At 37.8% G+C, this 16,036-nt stretch overlaps 2 protein-coding genes across 8 annotated transcripts in view; one reads left to right on the forward strand and one right to left on the reverse strand.

Annotated features, from left to right (window-relative positions):
* KIF18A (kinesin family member 18A) overlaps positions 1 to 8,173 on the reverse strand; it is a 41,935-nt gene extending 33,762 nt beyond the window's left edge. Inside the window, exons 1-4 of the mRNA XM_063332380.1 lie at positions 7,820 to 8,173; positions 7,210 to 7,367; positions 5,999 to 6,103; positions 4,853 to 4,963 (exon numbers count right to left, since the gene is read on the reverse strand). Of these exons, the coding sequence (XP_063188450.1) occupies positions 4,853 to 4,963; positions 5,999 to 6,103; positions 7,210 to 7,367; positions 7,820 to 8,147 (702 nt within the window). The 5' untranslated portion in view covers positions 8,148 to 8,173. The remainder of the gene's footprint in view (positions 1 to 4,852; positions 4,964 to 5,998; positions 6,104 to 7,209; positions 7,368 to 7,819) is intronic.
* A 991-nt stretch (positions 8,174 to 9,164) lies between these two features.
* METTL15 (methyltransferase 15, mitochondrial 12S rRNA N4-cytidine) overlaps positions 9,165 to 16,036 on the forward strand; it is a 112,443-nt gene continuing 105,571 nt past the window's right edge. For 2 of the 7 annotated variants that reach the window (XM_063332375.1, XM_063332376.1), the window contains exon 1: positions 9,460 to 11,447. In XM_063332375.1, coding sequence (XP_063188445.1) covers positions 11,184 to 11,447 — 264 coding nt within the window. In that variant the 5' untranslated portion in view covers positions 9,460 to 11,183. The other 5 variants (XM_063332374.1, XM_063332370.1, XM_063332371.1 and 2 more) reach the window with 5 other exon arrangements.

A 16,036-nucleotide genomic window follows, 5' to 3' on the forward strand; every position in this document is an offset into this window, starting at 1 on the left:
CACCCCTGTCACTTATTAAGTGAACCACAAGGTATTTCCCTCTCCTCTCACTTTTGCCCTTTTGATTCTCTCCCCAGTCCTGCTTACCACAGCGGCAAAGATTGGTGAGCTTCAAATGAATTTCATAGCTAAAACAGCTCTTCATTCTTCCATGCTTAAGATGCATATGACATTATTGCACTTTAAACTGAAAGAGGTGTTCATTTTTTAAAGGCACCTGTAAGAGTATGCCATAGATAGATAGATATATATATATGTATATATAGGGATAAACCAGGAAAAAGGCCAGACTTCAGTGATTTAGACTTAACTGTAACTACCATTAATAGGAGAACAATACTCATTTACTGCTGTGAAAACACATACTACAGGATCTTTTGGGAAACTGTGACCCCCAAGGCCACTTGCTCCCCCCTCATCCCTTCTTTTCTGAAATTTTCACCGTACAGGAGACATACAACGAACTAAATGCTTTTGCTTCCTTCTGCTAGTGAAGGTATTCTTTCCTCAGGTTTATGAGGAAGTCAGGAGAGCATGATTATACAGTCAATAAGAAGAATTACAGTTATCTTTAGATGGCTTTTTCCCATTCTTTTGTGTTGAGTGCCTTGCCATTTGTAAGGCTAATGGTTACTGACACTTTAATGAACACGCTTTTAGACAGTGAATTGGGAAAGAGCTGCCATACATATAAGATGATTGACTAATAAAGACAATATCTCACCAGCTTTAAGCTTTGCACATGAGAAATTATGTTTTCACAGCAACTTGTAATAGAAAAAGAATTGACAAGTATTGGGAGGGAATAAAAGTCTTATGACTTGCCACAAGGTATGTCCATACCAAACAGACATGTTGCTGTATCAAACAATACAAGTAAGTTCTGTTGTAATATTTCTAGCACAATATACCCACCCCCCCCCAAAAAAAAAAAAGAAGAAAAAAGCCACTTCCTTGTACTTACCTTGGTAAAGTAGCTATCTCAGGCTGATAGCACTCTACCAGAACCCAGTAATTATCATTAGTGAAGTAGGAAAAGGTAGAGTGACAGCCAAACTATGTTGTATGACTCAAGCTTTTATAAAAATTCAAAAGATACAGGAAATGCCCCAAAGCAGAATCTTTTCTATTTCTTTGTCCGTCAGCAGAACACTTTCAATAGAACAGTGCAGCAATTGGGATTTTACTTTCAGATGCAGTAATTGCCTGACCTAGATAGAGATTTCAAACCCAAGACAGATGGTACAGTAAGGTAAAAACTTGCATCTCTAAAACCAGCTCAGAATGTCCTGGGCCAAGACTTTTACTACTCTGAGTCAGTTACAGAAAACGTCCCGCTCCAATAAAGTTAACAAGAACCAAGGCCAGCATAAAAGATAATCACTCACTAGAAACAGGAGCAACTCTTAAAGTAACAGAAAACTTAAAAATGAAGAGGAATCAAGACCTCAATAGGGATTTTTCATCATTTGTATCTGTGGAACCAACAAGGCAATAAAGGATGAGCAGGTAAGACATGTTCTGCAGAGTATCACAGATTTGTAGAAAAAGACAAGAAACCGACGTAAGTGATTACTTGTAATACTGACTAGTTTGCAGTTATTTCTTACAGATGCCAACATTGCTAATAAGTTTCTCAAGTAGATGGAGTACTTAAGAATCTACTTTAAAAAGCGTATGGTTGCGAACTTGCGTAGCTTAAAGCAGTGCACATTAATTAAAATCTGTTAAACTTCCAGCTGCATTCATTGGACTCATCTAGTTAGCAACAGTAATGTTCCTTTAAAGTGCCACATGCAGATGCAGTACTTATATTAAGCATTTAATTACACACACATTCTTATAAATAAGTGACATAAACCCCCCTCCTCCCAAGCACAAAGTCACTGCTGTGAAAAGGCTTAAAACCCATTCACTCTTAAACGCACTATTATTCAAAGGCTGCACTAGTTTATCTTTGAGAACACATAATATTAGTAGGTATTTATATAAAGCACACATTCAAGATACAACTGTGTAACGAAATGGATCATGACTTTTACCAATAATTTGTGCACTTAACAAGAAAATAAACACTTACGCAAAAGCAATTAGATATCTTGATTGACAACTAGACAAACTCAAAAGACAAACGCAACAAACATTCAGGATTATCTCATTACAAGAGTAAATTGGTTTAGGAATATTACAAAGAACACCAGAGAAAGTTTTTGGTAACTACAGTATCCTTGAACAGAAACATTCTGACAGCTTTTGTGAATGAACTGTGCACTGGGACTGAATACTGAGTAGACAGCAGAATACTCTTTGCACCATGGCATGGCAATAACTAGTCTTTACATTGAAAGGTCTTTTCCTTCACAAAAAGGTTCTAACATCCAGACATTTGTCCCTGAATATCAAGTTCAATCAAATATGCCATTTAGCCAGTCCCCATATACAGCTGCAGTCAGTTAAGAGACAGCCAGTGCATTTTACACTGCTGAGGCATTTACTACTACAGGGACATAGAAAAACAGAGAAAGAACACGGAGAGATTAGTCTCGAAATGACTTTGTCAGTTACCTCAAGCTCCAAAAAAAAATTATAAAATAATAAATGTTCACAGTAGTTTGAATAGTCTTAAGAATTCTATTATCAACAATAATGATCTCAGAGAAAAATCATTCTGAGCTTAATACACGTGAGCTGCAAAAGCATATGCTTTTTACTTTTTAAAGTCAGATGCTTACCGTAACAACATTTTGCAAACATTCAGACAATTGTGAATTGTACTTTCTCATGCATCACACCAGTTTACGATGTGTATATAATACACACAGCAAAAAATAAGAAACAACGCTTATTCATTTCAGAACATAATATAAAATGCATTTACAAAACCACTGAGCATGACAGTTTTCATTCATTGCACTGCAAACAAGCTGCATCTTAAATATACATACTTCTGTATATATATATAAACACATAGAAATTATATTTGCTGTTTCTACAATATTTAGACATGAGAGGACCTTTGTTTTCATTATGGTTGTACTTATATTGCCCCAAAACAATCTTTTCACCTGCATGCGTTCATATATGCTTTACTTCTGCTGTAAGCTGGAAGTAGTTTGAAATGGTGAATTTTAAAAAAAAGTGTAAGTCTGATTAAGTATACAGATCCATTTTTTGTCATACATTAAACAAATTTGCGGTAAGGTACAGGTATGCTAATTTGTCAGTATAGTTTATTTGGTGAATATGCAACTTCTGCTAACAACTAGATTTATCTACAGTGAGATCAATTTGCAAGAGTAAATACAGAATGTAGGCTGGAGAAGACAAACTCTCCAGCATCCCTGTTCACAGAATTGCTTGTCTTCTTGTTGAAGATACTACAAGTTTGCAATATTTAGCCAATTTATTTAATTGCTTGCCACTTTTAGAAATGAACTGAGAAGGATTCAAAGCCTACCAGACAAGACAATCCAGGGATTTTCCCATTGAGTAAAGGTGAGGGAAGTAAAATACTCTAGCCCAGCAAGTAAAGAAACAGAAATCAGCAGTTTGCTCTCTGGTCACAGTCTGTGGCACTGCACTTTGTGCCTTATTAAAGGCAGCACACATACACGACAATGCAGCTCTCAAACTGAACAACTTTGTGAGAAGTCTTTGCCTTAAATGTACAACCATGGACAAGACCTCAGGGGAAATTAAAACTTGGAGGGGCAATTTGTAACAGAAGTCTAAGGTATATAAGAAAACATAGAAGCTTTTAGAGTGGGAATGACTTTTGCTTTGTTACATATTTTAGAAGTATTTAACACATTTACTGTCTGTTATTAACCTCTTTTCTCATTGAAAGTGACAGTAGAGCTCTGGAGAGCTAACTTTACAGCTACTTGGCATTACCATCATCCACGTCAAAAGACAAAGTTTTCACTACAGTTATTAATCATTGCTTAAGTCTGCAGATATAGTTAAGAACTGCTTAACAGTTAAATAGTTCAGCTGTAATGCAAGGACCAGATTTCAAATTTGGTTTAATATTTTGGCAACATATAAACACTACAAGATAATGTGCTTTGCAGTATGCACTAGCAAACAGAAAAAGAAGTTTTAGCTAACAAGACCCATTTTTAATTATATTTTTTTAAAAATACCACATGTTTAAGAGGAGTCAGAAGGATAAGGTGGTGGTTACCAAACAGCAATAATCTTTGGAGAAGTCCTAAATTCTAGCAGATTTGTACAACACGTGCAAAACGCATCTGTAGAAACTAAAAACCAGCATTTCATTTCAATAATACCAGTATGCGTGTGGAGATATTTTCAGAGAATATGTATTGCTTTAGTTCTTCTCAAACATGGTACATACCAGAATATTAAGAAATCACTTTAGTGTAAAAATCAACATGAACCAAAATAAGCAGGATGAGAAAGTACTACTTGAGAATCTCAGTTCATAGTCAGATGTATAACTGCCTTCGTAAAACATTTTTCCTAGAAAAATGTTGAGCAACATAATGAAACCAGAAAGCATTAACACCCCCCCAACAACCTTCAGTTTATAAAATTACAATATGGAAGTATATTCAAAGCTCAAAATTAGTTTTACAGAAAAGATATTTCTTCTAAGGAGTATTAGTCCAAACTAATGGAACCAGAGAGCTTCTCATTGAATTAGTTTTTTAAAATATAATCATTATGAACCTTTACATACTTACAAGGAACGAAGAGTCAACAAGTCAATCTCCTCTCACCTAAACTAAGGTTCAACACAGTTTAAACAAAGAGCTTCTATTGTATTCAAATTTAAACAACTACACCTCCCAGTGATGACCACTGTCTATCTGCTATATCATCTTACCTGAAAGACAGCATGGGACCGGGAAGAGGTGGCATTTACATCCGTGGGATGCTGTGTTCTATTTTTATTTCCATAGTCCAACATTTGAAGGATTTCCTCTGCCGATTTAGGCTTTAAGGATAGAGCAAAAGATAAGCGCACTTTATTTTTTTTCCTTTTTGTCGACTATAGGAATTTCTACACTGATTCTAAAATACAGTAACATTCATCTTCAAAAAAACAAATAAAGGAACTTAAAATTTTATTTACCTAGATATAAAAGAAATTTCTGTTTTGGAATTGAGGCACTTCAAACTAACACTTTCAGTTAAAAAGCAGTACGGCACAAGAAGCAAGCACTTTACTAAAAAAATTCCCTGGTTTAAATTTCTGCAGTTAAGAATTTAAACAAATCTCCACAGGTTCTCCATAGTCAGAAAAAGTTTTATTTAAGAATGACTGACTTAATTTTTCTTATATTAATGTATTACATAGTGATATACTATTTTTTTTTCCCCGTAAGACTCAAGCTTTGGGAAGGATGGTGTTCAGTGTGAACAAAATTAATGATGCTGTTACCTGTTGAATCATTATCTCACGTACACAAAAGCCGGAAGCTATACAGCACATAACATACACTAAAAGGCTGCAAGAAAACAGGTCCACAAGAGTCAATTTTCAGATTGGAAAACTAATTTCTATCACTGACTGACAAAGAATTGCTATGCTGGCCTGGAAAAGCCATTTAAAGGGAAACTTTTCACACATGGTTATTTAAAAACAAAACCAACCCTGAGAAGTAGACACAAGATTTGTGAAGGTGCAGAACACTCTGAGATGTTGTAAGAACTGCTACAGTGTATTAGCCAAAACCCAAATATTCCAAAACCTGAAGATGAGCATCAAACCAATGGTACCCTTTAGATACTAAGAACTGGATGTTGTAATCCATTTGTGCTTAAGAAAAATAGCATTTTTTTTTCCACAACATGCTTTTGAATAATTAATTAGATTCATTAGTTACTAAGGTATTGGTGATTATTGCCAGAAAGAAATCCCACTGGGAAATTACCAAGTTGCATATAACTTTAACAGATCAATTCGAACTTCACCATTTTCTCAAACACATTGTGAGGTTTCCTGAATTTCAGTATCTTATTTACATACCTGATGTAACGTTAGCCCTTGAACTATCACCCCTTTCTGGGTATCTTCACGAACAGCCAGAGGTCCTGAGTTTACCAGCAGATCACGGATCTGTTCATTGTAGATCTTTGAAAGGGAATTTAAAAGCTGTTAGTAAAACTATCCTACCATACGTGACAGGATTAAACTTAACTAACCAGAAATCATCACGGCCTTTTTTAATACTTCTTTAAGACAAAGTAACGAATTCATTCCATAGAATTTTTGCCAAACAGCTTTCCTACACTGAGCTTAAAATAGTCAATTAATTCAACTGTATGAATTTTTTTAGCCATTAAAGTGGGAGTCACTCTTTCCTAGTAAACCTTAATTCTTCATTAAAAAGCTAAGTTTACTCTCTTTACAAAAAATCAACAAACTTTTGCAGCAAACACAAGTCCAAAGCATTTATTGTCCTCTATTACACTTCAGAGAGATTTCTTAATCCAAATGTACTTCTGTTAAAATTCTTGAATACTTTATTTCTTGGTCTGTGGAAGCACCTGAAATAGCACATGGCAAAGGAAACTTTTCCCTCCTCCTTCTCCTCCCAAAATACTAACTAGTCTTCTATTGAGGGGACTAGAAGGTAACAATTTTGCTATTACTGCATGACAGCAGTGCCAAGGCAGCTACTTGCAAAAAACAGAACTGTGATGCAAAAAAGCTGAAGAGAGGAGAGAGGAAGGTGACAACAAAGACCAAAAGGAATATTTCTGAAGAGCTAACCTTTGGCATAGCAATTCTAATTCAAGGAGTTTTACTTTATTGTAGCTAAGTAAACTGAAAACTAAAAGTTATCATCAAAGAGGGACTGGATATTATTTTGCTGTGCGATTTCACAGTGTATATAGGATTTCACTGTGAAGTCCTGAAATATATCCCTGAAAAGAGATTTTCTTGTACACATCAACAGATGTTCAGAGGGATGTAACTGATCAGCAAGCCAGAATCATTAAAATTTTTAGTAAATATATTAAAAGATATTGTTCTTTTTGGGCAGCCTTCTGTAAAACAGTAACAGGTGCTTATGAATAACGACAAATTTGTGGAGCACGGTTCAGTTCCATTCTTATCAAGAACACATTTTGTAAAGTCTCAGAAAGGGCTGGGGTAAGGCAAAACCAGCTTATCTTTATTTATTAAAATATGCCTTATTAGAAGCAACATACCAAATACAGGAACTAGCTTACCTCTAAGTAAGAGACAGCAACATTGCATATTTTATCTTCTTTTATTTGATCCATGCAATTATAAAGCGCCATCATGGTTAAATACATCACTCCAGGATCTTCAGGGGAACCTAACATTGTATGAGTCTTTCCAGCTCCCGTTGCACCATATGCAAGTACTGAATTTTCACAAAAAAAAACAACAAAGCAAACAGATACACTATATATCAATAAGCTAATCAGGAATCCAAAAGTCAAGTGGACATTCACACACCTCTGCCATTCCGCACAGCTGTTTTCATAAACTGATCAAGTTTCTTACTTAGGCTTTACCTTTAACAGCTACAATCAGAAGCTATTTCAAAATCACATTTATTTTTGAATTTTCAGTTCAAAATTCAGGTAAAATTCTGAAGTCTATTATAACCCTAACATGAACTCATCTACAAAACAGAGTAGAGCTACCTTAACTTCCATAGGCTAAAAAGTCAGCCTCTCATATCTATAAATTAAAACATAATGTTTTATCTATATCTCAGCCTTTTCTAAGGCCTCTGCAGCAGTCAGAGACAATGGTAGAAACTTTGAATTAGTTTTTGAATTGAAGAAGATAAATAGCAAGTTTACCCACCTGTGCAGTTATATCCGTTTAAGAAGCCATCAATTACACTCTTGGTAGTATGCTCAAAGACTTCCAACTGGGATGAACTTTCAGCAAAAACAGCATCAAACACAAATTTAAGATCTTTGTTTTTTCTTTTGTTAATATCCCTATGGGTCAGTCTCTTCCCTTGAAAGAAGCTAACTTCTTCCTCCTTCGGATCAAAGACCAATATATGCTGGTCAACAACATGAACAACTTTGCTAAAGTTGCCATCTTTTTCCTTTTGAGACTCTGGACGGACACGGACCACCACTTTTACATGATTACAGACATCTTCTTCCTTCATAGCAGACATAACAATGTCCCTTTTGTCCCCCTTCTTCGCTTCCAAGACTCTTTCAGATCAAGCAGCTGAATCTTTTCTGCAATTGACAAAAAAAAGTGAAAGGCTGTATGTTTCAAATAGTTCACACCTGTAATTGGGACTAACATCTTGCACCTGTGCTGGATCTACCCATTCCTTGGTTAGCCCTCTGGACTGCTACAATGACAGCATAGCTTTGGAAAGCGCTGTAACTGGCCTGAAAAAGTGACCTAATTCAGCACAACTTTAGGAAAACTAAGTAGCATTTCCCTAGGAAATTTGTAAGCTTATTTTAACAATTTAAACTACTAATTCATTTACTGGCTTTCCTTTATTTCAGAGCAAGCTTGCAGATGAGTTTTCTGCAGACCAAAGCGAGTGGTTTTGTTGTTAATCAGAAGCAGAGCAGCCACCTACCTGCTTTCTCTGAGTTACTGGTTTAGTCACATTGCACGTACGTTTAAAGAGACAGTTGAAGTGGGATTCACATGAACATAACTCGCATAGAATACAGAAGCATATTTCATAGATGTCAAACCATAATTTCCTTTTAAAGGGCCATCCTCGCTCATAACTGCGGGTCGTTCACCCCCAAAAGCAGGCAGAGACCTTTACGGTAAAAGCTCTCAGTAACACTTTTTCGGCTTGCCCTCTCTCAGCCGACCGAGACACGGCCACAAAGCAAAGCCATAACGCTGAGGGAACACCCAGAGGCAGGCTAGCAGGGGGCCGTGGCCCAGCCCCACCCTGTCCCAGCCCTCTCTGCTCGCTCCTTACGCCACCACGGTGTAGCTCTCCCCCGGTGCCCACCGCCAGGCTCAGCCCCACGGTACAGCCGAGGATACGGCGCAAAAGCCCGACCACTACCCGGCTACCCACCGCCCAGGCCGCCGCGGCCGCTACTTACCTCAGCGCCGCGGCCGAGCAACGGCCGCCCGCCCCGCCCGCCCGATTCAAACACAAGCGGCCCGCCCCCTCCGCCTCCTCATTGGCAGACGCCCCCATGACGTTGGTAGCGCGACGGCGCCCACGGTAAGCGTGTAGGGACGAGCAGTTCAGCTCGCGTTACGGCCTGATTGCCGCCGCCGGTACTCCCGGGACTGGGCCGTGTGGTGTGCGCGGCGTCCCCTGTGGAGCTCGGCCCCACTCGCCCCATGGAGGCCGCAGGCGCCTGCTATTGGGGGTGGGGGGAGTCCCGGGGGGGTGGCCCCGCCGGTGTGAGGCCGAGGTGGAGGCTCCCCCATAGCCGAGCCGCGGGGAGCGGCGCTTCCCGCCTTTTTGGGTCTCTCAGGGGGAGGCCTGGGCTGAGGGGGGGTGCGGTGAGAGGATGTGGGGATGGCCACGTCGGGAGTGGGGCTGAGGGGCAGTGGTAGAGCCCGCGGTGAGGGGGGCTTCTCCTCAAGCGTGGTGGGGTGGGCAGGCGGCCCCTCGTGTCCCGCCGGGCGGGGAGCAGCCCTCAGCCTCTTCCCTGCGCTCCCGTGAGGCCTGGCTTGGGCTGGCGTATGGGCTGCGTTGCCGCATCTCCCGTCGCCTCTGGGGAAGAGTGTTATGGAGTTTAGTTCTTGTTCTCTAGCTGCTTTTACCGTCCGCTTCAGTGCAATTCCCTCTCGGCTGGTGGGACTCAAACTCTGCACGCGTGCAGATTAAATACACACCGTGAGAAATTACTTTCTGCTCACTTCTAATTGTGTACAATAGGGTTTGTTGGAAGCAAAATGTGTCCCTGGTATTAATAACACCTCCTGGGCTTGTAACAGTGTAGGGCAGTGTGAGCTGGATGATGGTTGATGGTCTTCACCCTGTTCATACAGTATTTTCTGTAGAGGCATTGTGGTTTGTTGCAAAACCTGTCTGTGCAAGGTAGTAGCGTGTTACATGCTTCCAAATTTAAGGTAAGGGGAAATATTGCCCAGCTGAGGCTTAAACTATCAGAAGAATAACTTTCTGTAGGTGATGACTTAGCATGTTCTTATCTATACAGACCAAATATGCAAAGCCTCTGGTTAGGTAAATCCAAGCAAATAATGTAATAAATATCTAGTAGTTAAAATAAGGTTGCTCATCTGTTAATGGGATAAATGTAGGATGGCACCCTTTCGAATGGTTTTGTGCCAAAGTTTGCAACTTTCCTACCTGGCAGGAGAGAGTATGCAATACAGTATTATAGAAGGTCTCAGCTCCATAAAGAGACGCAGATATCTTATCAATAAAGGCTACCTGTATTAAACTTTCAATTTGCTTTTTTTTTTATGGAAGGTAAAAATTTACTTAAGTCACACAGCCTTCTACTAATAGGTTACTGACTTTGTTTTGGAGTGTTTTGGATGGAGGGAAAGAATCATCAGTTCTCCATGTAGTTAAAAGACAAAGTACATACCTAACTACTCTGATGTTTCCAGGGGTTTGAGTATTATTTCAGTCAGTTATACTCTGGAGAATTCTTACCTCTATCTGTGCTCAAAATATTTGGTATTGTAAGATGTAATGCATGATGAAAAACATATATTTACTGAACATGTTACACCAAATTATAGCAGTGTCTTAAATACAGTTGCAGTATTTGATTTGTCTGTTCCTGTTTTAACTAGAAATATGGAAAACTTGGCAACAAGAGTGCTACTATTCAGAGCAATTGTCTCATTACATTTGGCAAAACAGAAGGGAGCAGTTTGAAAGTAAAGTCGCTGCTCTGGTTGTGCTCAGATTTGGTTAGTTGTTTACTGTTAGCATCTCTGGGACATTGTAACACTGTTACTAGTTCTGGCAATCAAAAGGAAAAGAAGGTGGTCCTTATGAAAAGAAAACTGTTGCTTGTATATGATTGATTGGTAGATAACATTGAAAATTCTGAAAACAAGTTACAGATTCTTACTTTTTGCTGACATATCTATAAAACTGCCCATCTTGGACTGTGTAATGCTTTTACTTAATAGCATTTCAACTCTGTTTTTTAAACAAACCTACTGTTCTAAATGTTTGAAGTAATTCCCTACATCTATTATTTTTCTAGGTTGATCAACTCCAAAAATGTTATCTCAGTGTCTGTGCCAAGTTTACAAATGTTTGTTTCTGCGCAACTTAAAACTGAGTTCAGTAAATGTGGCTACTTTGGCCAGAAGGATCCATTCTTCAGCAAAAAAGCTTTCTGACTGTGAGTTAAAGGAACAAGCCGTCCAGAAATGCGAAACTGAGGAGTTGCCTCAAAGTACAGAAAACAATAATTTTGGAAGATTGCACATACCAGTGATGCTGGAGGAGGTTGTTAATTGTTTATCCCCCCAGCCAGGCCAGGTGAGTTAAATGATTAATTAACATTTGTGATTCAGTAGCAGTGCAGCAGAAAAATTTGTGCAGTCTAGGGATAACTGTTGTTCAGAGGAATAAAGGGATGCTTTTTAAGAACCAGTTTCACCTTTTAAAGGTTCTGTATTGTTTTGCAATTTAAATTAAGGCTCTGTATTCAAAGTAATAAAAATCTGGTATCTGTATGCCTGAATCCCCAAATAAGTGGAATTTGTTGAAGCTGTAGTAATTATTTGCATAATCTCTTGCTTTTGTGCTTATCTTTCTGGATTGCTCTTGTGTATTTCTAGGGTTGTGTTAATTACTAATAGTAGCAGGGAGTTCTTATGTATGGTTATGTCATCAATTTGTAAGAGCTCTCTTTCTTTTGTGTAAGAGGTAGTAAGTATGTTGGTTTTAAAAACCATCATCATCATACCTTGTTCTGAGATGCTTATTTCAATGGTTTCACTTATTTTGAGGCATTGTATTTCCTTAGGATATGCTTACGCTGTGTAATGTGGTGCACTGTAGAGGTACTGTAGTTATAAAATGACTGTGTATGGTACCAGAAATGTTTTAGCATCAGTAATGTGGAAGTATTACAAGTCGTCTTACTTGGCTACAGCACTGTGAGTAGATTCCTTTTGGTATCTGGGTTAACTCTGGTCTCTCTACACTGAAGTGTTGATGTATCTACGTTGTACTGGTGTATGCAGCATAAGTCTACTGTTACACGCTCCATTTAAAAAAATGATATACAGTGAAATAGCATTCGTCTGAGGGATCTTAAATACAATATCAAGTCAAAAGGATTTCTTACGCAACTTAAATGCTTATATGATTTTCACTTTTCAGATGTTTTCATCTGTGATTTTAGTGCTTTTTATGTTACCATCATAAAATCTTATTAATTTAGTTTTACTACAAAGATGGAAATGATACATAAAGAAGTGTAAAGTTCAAAGTGTGTGTGTATGTTTGTTTATTTTTCCTTTAAAACAGCATAGTCCAACAGTGGCAAGGGGATATAGCAAGTTTGAGGTGGATTCAGGAGTCAAAAAAAATTGCAGTCAAATGTTGTTGCATTGCCTTGTGAGGACTTCTTTAGTTTGGAAAATAATGTATCATTTTAGGTTGTTTAAAAACCAGAGAGAATCTGAGTAGCGTAATTATTGTAACATACACATTGTTCTTGCATGTGTCCTACTGTTGAAGATACCTAAACTAGTGAAAATATAAGGAACTTCAAGTTCCGTTTTCATTCAGATGTCAGAACTGTCACCATAAATTAAACGAACATATAAATTGTGACACTGTGTAAAGTATTTTTCCCAGTTATGTAACTCTTAAGTGAGAGTTAAGAAGAGGCTGATGAAGTGACTGTTTATTAAACTGTGTTTGTTGATATAAAAAAAACTTATTTGGCAACAGAACTTGCAAAAGAAACTGTTTGTGGTTATAAACTGTGGAGAATAACTATTGTTGTCCCTGAAGGCTTTTTGATAACTTAAATATTTGTGAATGTAAAATAGCTTATGATTGGGGTGGGATTTTTTTCAGGTCTGCGTTTACATGGTTTTGCAGATTGCTAAGCCAGTGGTGAACCACTAATGATGGATATAAGGGAGCACAAGTGTGTTACCTTGAACAAAAGCATTTATAGTATGGCTAACCTGCCATAACTGAAAATAAAAACAGCACTTCCGTTTTTCTTTTTTTAAAGATAGAGTAAATTGTATATTTGCAGCACTTTCTGAAGCCTCAAGTTTTGAAAATAAGTAGTGTCCAAAAGGATGCAATGTGTCAACTGAGTTTTGGTAGAGTAAGAGTCAGTGAAATTTTAAAAAACACTGACACTGTTTCTTGCTGACATGAATAATGTTACTGTTTCTGTTAAGGGGGATATAGAGCTGGGACTGTTGTATCAATTTACGTTTTTAAGGTTATAGTCATGACTAGAAAGTCCATCAACATTTTCTTCATTTTGTGAGCAGGGATAGTAATGTTCTCACCTTGGATTTTTTTTTTCCTCCTTTCTTCTCTCCTACGGATACAAAGATTTCCTTTACTCAGCTTTAACACAGTTATATTCTTTGTTATAAAAAAGCTGGTATGGGCCTCTATTTCTTGTTGTGTCATAAGACAAGGAGTTGCCAATATAAAGAAAATCCAATTAGAAAGACAACATTTTCCCCATGGTTTTGGTCAGCGAATGGGGGTTTCATTTTAATTGTAGGGGTTCCTAAGAAAATAAATGTTGCTGAAGTGAGTCACAGCTGAGATAAAGATGTTAGTACCCTCCTGTTGAATATTCTTGTTGACTTGTTTGTGGAATATTCTTGTTCCATGTTTGTGGAATCTTGTTTGTCAGAGGTTTAAGATAGTATTTCCACTTATCTTTGAATCTTCTTTTATTGTCTTAGAGCTTGTTTCTATGAAGTCCCTGTAGTAGTCCTGTCTTTGAAGAACATTGTACAAATTAGTTTTTACTGATCTACCTCACTTCTCAGTGAAAAGTCTGTTGCAGTAAATCCACACGCAAGTAATTTCCTCTTTAAGTTCACTGTATTGACTAAACTACATTTTAGTCTTCTCAGTCTGCTGGTGTTTAGGCGTACTTGACCAGTGTTTCTGCAGTTGTCTGGGTAGCTTCAGTTTTTCCCGTTCTCTTAAAGCTTAAGGATAGCAAAGAACCAAGCATATTTTCAGAATGAATGTCTTCGGACATCCAGAAGCATGTTTTCACAATTTTCACCCTACTTCTTCCTATTTCTTCCTTTGTAGTAGTCACTTGCCTTTTGACTAGAGATGTGGATCTCTTCCACATCATACAGCTATAGTGATATGAAAAAGAATTTCATTGGCAGTGTGTTCTAGTATGAGTGCCAGAGGATGAAACTTTGAATTTTTAGTTATTCTTATGGGAATCTTATAACAAAGGTTCTTATAGGTTGCAAAGCTCTAGGAAACTATTTTGATAGTGTTCCAGCACAAACAGCGCAATTGTATGTATAATGTTTAAACTTCAACTAGAACAAAAAGAAAGATTATACCTTACTCAGATGTTATGGAGAAGCCTGGAATCTGATGACATCTATCTTGAGATAGCTGGGACTTCTTGCAAAGGTATAAAATTTGATTCTTCATTAAGTTATTCAGGTTATTTTTGCTATCCAGCTTTCATTGAAGGGGGTATCCTCTTTGTCTTGGAAATAATATGTGATACCTAGCTTCTAGAAAGACAGGCATTTCTTAAAACCATCCAGCTTTGCTGTGAGCATTCAGTTTTTCAGGTATACGTTGCATTGTTCTCAAGATAGCTATTATTTTAATGTATCCAAATGTCAAATGATTCTTTTTCAGCTGAGAGAGGGTATGAGCATGGCCTTCCAAAATAACAAGAGGAAGCATAAGACATTGCTGACAGTCAAACATTGGTCTTTTGTCACTGAAGTGCTGCTTGAGCTCGCCAATTAGTTTGAAGGCAGTAGCCCTTTACTTCCTGAAGTTCTGTTGCTGCTGTTGGATGTTGTTGATCTGGAGCATAGTTGTTTCCTTCCTCTTCCGTAGAGCTAGTTAGTCAAGCAATAAGTGACACTCAAAGGAAGCTGAGGTAGGCTGCTGGTGTGCAAAAGCAGAGTCTATTGTTCTGAAATTGTTGTCTTAGTTTCTTTATATCCTTGTCCATATGTCAGTATTCCTTTTTCTGCCTTATATTGAGTGTTAAGCTCTTAAGGACAAAAATAACCTTTCTCTGTACAGCACCCTGCAGAGTGGACTTCTGTTTTCTGAGAAGGGTTTCCAAGTATCATGGTGTATAAATAGTTTTGTGCCTATGCTGGTGACCAGTGTACTTACCGTAGTACTTCCAAAGCCATCTGCAAATAATTTATAACTGGAACAACCCATTTACACTAAAGGCTCTCAAAATGGAAGTTTTCTGCAGGGTGTCCAAGATAAACAGGAATTGAAAAGGGACATGGAAAAATTAATTCTGAGTTCTGAAGTCGTATGAGGTATTTTGTAGGATACAACCAAAATTCCAAGTTTGGCATGGAATATTAATTATATTGTGAAATAAATGCTGAAATACCTCTTTCGGAAAAGCACAACACTCCATGGACATAGTAACTGTTTTTATCGTTTTAGCCTATTTTCCACTGGACTTGTAAAATGAAAGTAGGTGACACTAAGTGATTTATATAGTGTTCTTTATTGTAGAAACAACTATATGCTTTTGTTTTGTGGGAAGCATGCAGAAAATATCTTTCAATATGCAAATTGTATGCTTAATTTTTCTGTGGTGGCAGTGATGAACCTTAGAAAAGCAGCACAGTGCTTTATATGGTGATTGATAAAGATAAGCTGTTGTAAAACAGGAAGAAAGATACTGGAACTTGCAAGAGGCAATAAATTAATATAGAGAAATTACGAAAATATTCTGGGCATTACAGAACACACTTTTTTTCGTGATACTTTAGTGTTACTGATGCATGTTGAGAATTATTTCAGCTGATCATGTAGTTCCTGTGTACCCTCTCAGTCACTCTTGTCTTGCCTGATTTCCTGGTTGTGTATATTGTGAGTTTATGAAA

Source organism: Chroicocephalus ridibundus, chromosome 4, assembly GCF_963924245.1.
Source record: "Chroicocephalus ridibundus chromosome 4, bChrRid1.1, whole genome shotgun sequence".
NCBI classification, from domain to species: Eukaryota; Metazoa; Chordata; class Aves; order Charadriiformes; family Laridae; genus Chroicocephalus; species Chroicocephalus ridibundus.